Raw genomic sequence first — 6,832 nt, 5'->3', positions numbered from 1 at the left:
TAGAAGAAGTTCCGGGAGAACCGGAATCAAACCCAAAGGAAGCCGGAGAAACCGCAACTCTAAAAATCTTATCAACTCCAGTGCGGCACAATCCGAGGCCAACTCGGACCACTAGAAAGCTGGAACAGTATAGAGATAGGGTATGCTACTCCATGAAAATGTTGGAAAACGGTCCGGAGGTCGAACAGGAAAGCAGTAAAACAGTCCTCACAGACGCGACCAAAGCTTTCCTTTTAAAACAATCGTTTTCTATGGACAACGTTAGAGCACTTGGGAAGATGGACAGCAAAGGTAACAAATGTCTACAAGATTTATTGACTTCAGTCACAACTAGCTTGAAAGAAGCTGAGGAAGCACTGGGTGCACCGGAGTCGGTAAGTGTGGCATCACCCAAGGGAGATCAGGAGTGAGAGGAAGTGACTGTCGAGGCCAGAACGAGCTGCTTCGGAGAAGCTGTCTCCGAAGCGGATGACGGATGACCTGGACAGAACTCTGACAGGAGAAGAGGAGGTCTGCCGGGTGGCTACTATAAGTTCTCTCCCAAGGTCTAGATTGGAAACCGTGGTCACCAATGCAAGGGAGAGTGTTGTAGAATGTGATCCACTGAGAGCTGAGCCTAGGGCTGAGCTAAGCCAAGCCGGGCTGTGCTCAGTCAGGCAGAATAACGAAGTGAGAGTTAAGCCAGTCAGAGCCAAGCCGAGCTGAACTGAATAGACCCAAGTAGAGCCAAGCCAAACGAAAGCCGAGCTGGGTCAAGCCTAGCCAAGTACAACGAGAGGCGGGGCCTACCCGCTATATAAGCCTGAACATTTGTGCTAGAAAGCAGAGCTGTTCTGGGCCTGTTAATTGCATGTGCTTGACTTTTCTTGTACTCTTATGAACAAAGCAGAAAATATATGTATAAACTCATGCACCGAGTCTTGTACTAGTGGAGGAAAGTAAGGGTAGCACAAAACCTTTACACTATTATGCTGAACAAGCTAGTAGAGCTGATATTGTGAGACACATACCCTAAACACATCTATCATAGGCTATTTTATCAAACATTCAGCATTACCTAACACACCATTTGTAAAAAACTTTTACCCGACGCGAGTTCAGAGTGCATAACATCCAAGAGCTAAGAGACTTTCACCAGACACAAGTTCTGTGTACATAACATACAATTGGTAAGAGACTTTCATCAGACACAAGGTCTGTGTACCTAACATACAAGTGCTAAGAGACTTTCACCAGACACAACTTCTGTGTACATAACATACAAGTGCTAAGAGACTTTCACCAGGCACAAGTACTATCTACATAACATACAATTGGTAAGAGACTTCCACTAGACACAAGTTCTGTCTACCTAACATACAAGTGGTAAGAGACTTTCACAAGACACAAGTTCTGTGCACCTGACATACAAATGGTAAGAGACTTTCACCAAACACAAGTTCTGTGTACCTAACGTACAAGTGCTAAGAGACTTTCACCAGACACAAGTTCTATGTACATAACATACAAGTGGTAAGATACTTTCACCAGACACAGCTTCTGTGTACATAACATACAAGTGCTAAGAGACTTTCACCAAACACAAATTCTGTGTACCAAACATACGAGTAGTAAGAGACTTTCACTAGACACAAGTTATATGTACCCAATGTACCAATGGTAAGAGACTTTCACCAGACACAAGTTCTGCGTACCTGAAAAGGAAGATTGGGAAGATACATCAAGTGAATCATCGGCACTAATGACATTCTGCCCAGCATCCAGGTTATCAGGTCGTGACTGCACCTGCAGGGATGTGATGCTCGGTTGTGCAGATTTAGATGTGAAATCTGATTGAGTGGTTTTTGGTATGACATGCTGATGGGTATCTTCAGAACTGTCAATAGTCTGTGTACCTGAACATGTATCTGACTTTAGCTGCAAATGTGCAAACACAACATCTGGCGATACTTTTGATGGAGCGACATCGGATGACACATGTAGTGATGAGACTGTTGATTGCAAAACTGGAGACTTGACAGACTTCTGTGGATCTTGAGGCTTGCTGCTAGTCAAGGACTGTTGCATGGTCAGCGCTCGCTTGTAATATTTTAAAGAGGTGAGGTGTTGACCAATAGTAGTGTAGATGACAGCCATTTTGCCACAGCATGCAGCAATGTCTGCATGGTTAACATCAGCACCAAGAGTTTTCTCAAGGATGCTCAATGACTTCTCGTAATACTCTAGCGATGACTTGTAATCTTTTGTCTGATGGTAGATGTCCCCAATTAAGTCATAGCATGATGACAGCCCATTACGGCTGACAGCAAATGTCAAATACTCATTGATCTTTAAGGCTTTCTGGCAATTTTCTAGTGCTTTGCCACTGTTCCCCAATTTATAGTACAGTTTTGCTATACAAGCATAGCAGTCAGCAACATCTGGCTGCATGCTATTGCATTGATATTTTCTAAGCCGTGTCTCCAGTGATTGCACATAATAGCGAATCGACATCGAATACTCTCCGAGTTGGTTGTAAGTGTTTGCTATGGATGTGTAGCTCTCAGCTATATGTAGGTTGCAACCAGGTGATTCATAAAGAAGTTTCTTCATTTTTAACTCTTTCAAGTAGTATTCTAGAGCAGCAACATTGTTGCCCATACCCGTATATTCTCGAGCTATTTTTTCATAGTTTTCGGCAATGATAGAATGGCCGGAATTAATTGTAGTTAATTTCTGTGTCTCTGATGACTTGGCCTTATACTCCATAGAGATAATATGTGGCGAGGTAATTTTCCTGTATTTACTTGCTATTTTAGCATGATCGGTGTTTTTGCCATAGTGAGCTCTATCCATGTCCAATGACTTCATATGATACTCTAGAGCCTGTCTGTAGTCACCTAGGGAATGATATACTGAGCCAATGTTGCTGTAGCTGGTTGCTATAACAGTGTGATTGGTGTTTTCTCCATAGATCCCTTTTTGCATAGTCAATGACTTAGTGTAACACTCCAGGGCCCGTCTGTAGTCACCTAAGGAATTACATGCTGAGCCAATGTTGCTGTAGCTGGTTGCTATATCAGTGTGATTGGTATCTTCTCCATAGGTAGCTTTTTGCATGTTCAATGATTTAGTGTAATATTCCAGAGCCTGTCTGTAGTCACCAAGAGAATGATATACTGAGCCAATGTTGCTGAAGCTGGTTGCTATATCAGTGTGATTGGTATCTTCTCCATAGGTAACTTTTGGCATGTCTAATGGCTTTGTATAGTACTCTAGGGCCGGTCTGTAGTTACCTAAGGAATGATATGTTGAGCCAATGTTGCTGTAGCTGGTTGCTATAACAGTGTGATCAGTGTCTTCTCCATAAGTAGCTTTTTGCATGTCTAATAGCTTCATATAATACTCTAGGACCTGTCTGGAGTCACCAATTGAATGATATGCTGATCCCATGTTGCTGTAGCTGGTTGCTAAATAAGTGTGATTGGTATCCTCTCCATAGGTAGCTTTTTGCATATCCAATGACTTCATATAATACTCTAGGGCCAATCTGTAGTTACCTAAGGAATGATATACTGAGCCAATGCTGGTGTAGCTGGCTGCTATATTAGTGTGATTGGTATCTTCACCATAGATAGCTTGTTGCATGTCCAATGACTTCATATAAAACTCTAGGGCCAATCTGTAGTCACCTAAGGAATAATATACTGAGCCAATGTTGCTGTAGCTGGTTGCTATATCAGTGTGATTGGTGTCTTTTCCATAGATAGCTTTTTGCATGTCCAATGACTTCATATGATACTCTAGGGCCTGTCTGTAGTCACCTAATGAATGATATACTGAGCCAATGTTGCTGTAGCTAGTTGCTATATCAGTCTGATTGGTATCTTCTTCATAGGTAGCTTTTTGCATGTCCAATGACTTCATATGATACTCTAGGGCCTGTCTGTAGTCACCTAATGAATGATATGCTGAGCCAATGTTGCTGTAGCTGGTTGCTATATCAGTGTGATTGGTGTCTTCTCCATAGATAGCTTTTTGCATGTCCAATGACTTCATATAATACTTTAGGGCGAGTCTGTAGTCACCTAATGAATGATATGCTGAGCCAATGTTGCTGAAGCTGGTTGCTATATCAGCGTGATTGGTATCTTTTCTATAGGTAGCTTTTTGCCTGTCTAATGGCTTCATATAACACTCCAGGGCGAGTCTGTAGTCACCAACTGAATGATATATTAAGCCAATGTCGCTATAGCTGGTTGCTATATTAGTGTGATTGGTGTCTTCTCCATAGGTAGCTTTTTGCATGTGTAATGGTTTCACATAATACCCTAGGGCCAGTCTGTCGTCACCTAAGGAATAATACGTTGAGCCAATGTTGCTGTAGCTGGTTGCTATATCAGTATGGTTGGTATCTTCTCTATTGGTAGGTTTTTGCATGTGCAATGACTTTGTACGATACTCTAGGGCCAATCTGTAGTCACCTAAGGAATTATATGCTGAGCTAATGTTGCTGTAGCTGGTTCCTATATCAGTGTGATTGGTGTCTTCTCCATAGATGCTTTTTTGCATGTTCAAGGACTTGGTGTAATATTCCAGGGCCTGTCTGTAGTGCCCTGAAGAAAGATAAACCGATCCAATGTTGCTGTAGCTGGTTGCTATAGCAGTGTGGTTGGTGTTTTCTCCATAGATCACTTTATGCATGTTCAATGACTTGGTGTAATATTCCAGGGCCTGTTTGTAGTCATATAAGGAATGATATGCTGAGCCAATGCTGCTGTAGTTGGTCGCTACCTCAAGAAGAGGCTTTATTTGTGAAAGGCTTTCATGAAATGCATCAGATAAAGGCAACACCTACAATACCACATGCTTTAAAAAAGTCATAACTCATCTGGAGAGTATTGAATAAAAATGTTTCATGATAAATATTGTAAAAGGAATTGGAAAGAAAGCTTTTTGCACAGCTAAGATTATTGCTAAGAATATCGCACTAAGAAACTCGATAAAAAGGTGAGTGAATCAAGTATGAAACTGCATATTTCGGATGTATTTCCTGATAAATATCATTACTATTCTTAAAATAAATTTTGCTAGTATATTTTAATACAAACTGCAGGACCTATTCTAAATTCAACAAAATGAAGAAGTGAATCCATATCCATTGTGGAACACTGTTTGACACGACAGGCAAATTTTCCAATTTATCATAGCTGCAAACTGTGAAAAAATAGCAAAAGTTAATGGAGCTGTCGACAATCATGTTGTTGCTCTAGAATACTACCTAAAAGAAGCTTCTCTATGAATCACCTCGTTGCAACCTGCATATAGCTATGAACTGCACATCTATAGCAAACACTTACAACCAAATCGGAGAGTATTCAATTTCAATCCCATATTATGTACGATCACTGGAGACAAGGCATAGACAATATCAATCAGATAGCATGCAGCCAGATGTTGCTGACTGCTGTCAACAGTAGAAAATATAGATAACTTGTAAATACTTGTCTTAAGTAAGGATTCTATATTTCCTTTATGCCGCTGTTCATGCACTTTTCTTCATATCTAGATATTACTAAATAAAGTAGAGCAGTACTACTAGAGATAAATATACTTCTACTGTTTTTTTGGTTACCACAAGTACAAGAGACATTTTACTACAGTGAGCTAAAATAGTGGAATATGAAGGCTAGAGTAAAATCCCATTGCCTGATTGCCAAATGGTGAACTTCTGCATATGGCACCTTTGGGCAGTAACAGGAAATAAAACATCAGGACATTCTAGAACTCTACCTTTTCTTTAGGTTGGTGAGCCATGGTGGTCTCTAATTTGTCTGCGGCAGTTGTCTGCAGGTTTTATAAGTCGTTGTTAACTGCTTTGTAATTCTATGAGATAGTCGATGTCATCCGCAAATAATCGACACTGCCTAATTGCCTACAACAACAAATAATCTGCAAAGTACACGCATCTCATATATCAATACCTTCATCAAATGTAAAGATGAAGACGGTTTACTCTTTACATACAAAGAACTCAGAGCAAAACAGAATTTGCCAGCTCTTGCTTGCTTTGTAACATTCATACTAAATGAAAATAATAGAACCTTTGGCCTATATAATGTATTGATCTGAAGGCGTTGTGTACTGAGTGTTGCAAATACAGCGAGACTTCTTATTTTATTGTTTGTCTGCCCACATTGGCATTGTATATTTGAATATTACTTTTACTGATTGGAACAGAAAGGGAAAACTAAGAAAACGTCAAGTAACTAAGTTGTTTATGACCTTGACATGCTTTATGGTAAGTATGGTATTAACTATGTTCATGTCTAATAATGTTCTTTATTACCCAATGCCTAAATTCTAGTTATTGTCTTCTCATGCCATAGGTAGCAATATTTTACCTGTGATACTGTATATTTCAGACTAGTGTTTAATGAATACGGTATTTAGATTAAAAAAGGTCCCTGGCTACCAAAGTATCTCTCCTCATAAACATTAATCGATATACCTAACAGCGGGTTCATCTTTATACAAAATCAAACAAGATGAACTTTCCAAAGCTTAACAAAACTGCTTCTAGATCTCCTGTGAGTATCATAAAGAGTTATGCGAGACAAAATTAAAAACCTTTTTATGGAATGAGGTAGGAAGTGAGCTTCTGTTTATCTACCTGCTACACAAGGCTTTAGCAATATGTAAATAACATGGTAATTACTCTGGCAAATCCATCAAAATGTATGTAGCATAAATCGAAGACTTTGTTATAGAGCAAGCACTCGCTTGGTGTGGAGGGTGCAGAAACACAGCCTTTCCACACCTTCCACACCTTTCCATAGCATGTTCCTTTGCA

General features: G+C 40.1%; 1 protein-coding gene across 1 annotated transcript; it reads right to left on the bottom strand.

The window, feature by feature from the left end:
• Positions 1-1,635: 1,635 nt before the first annotated feature.
• Positions 1,636-5,796, bottom strand: LOC137406831 (tetratricopeptide repeat protein 28-like). Its single transcript, XM_068093442.1, has 2 exons — positions 5,773-5,796; positions 1,636-4,833 (listed from the first exon to the last, which is right to left on the bottom strand). Exons 1-2 carry the CDS (start codon positions 5,794-5,796, stop codon positions 1,636-1,638), a joined length of 3,222 nt encoding a protein of 1,073 aa, XP_067949543.1.
• Positions 5,797-6,832: the final 1,036 nt, after the last annotated feature.

This window comes from Watersipora subatra, chromosome 10 (assembly GCF_963576615.1).
Source record: "Watersipora subatra chromosome 10, tzWatSuba1.1, whole genome shotgun sequence".
NCBI lineage: Eukaryota > Metazoa > Bryozoa > Gymnolaemata > Cheilostomatida > Watersiporidae > Watersipora > Watersipora subatra.
Note: the sequence above shows the minus strand (reverse complement) of the source record. Positions and strands in the feature narration are given on the sequence as shown.

Bases quoted from the DNA above. Each gene is read 5' to 3' on its own strand.
- LOC137406831 (XM_068093442.1), bottom strand. From the start codon at position 5,796: ATGGCTCACCAACCTAAAGAAAAG. The intron at 4,834-5,772 runs GTAGAGTTCTAG...GTGGTATTGTAG, and splicing joins CTCACCAACCTAAAGAAAAG to GTGTTGCCTTTATCTGATGC.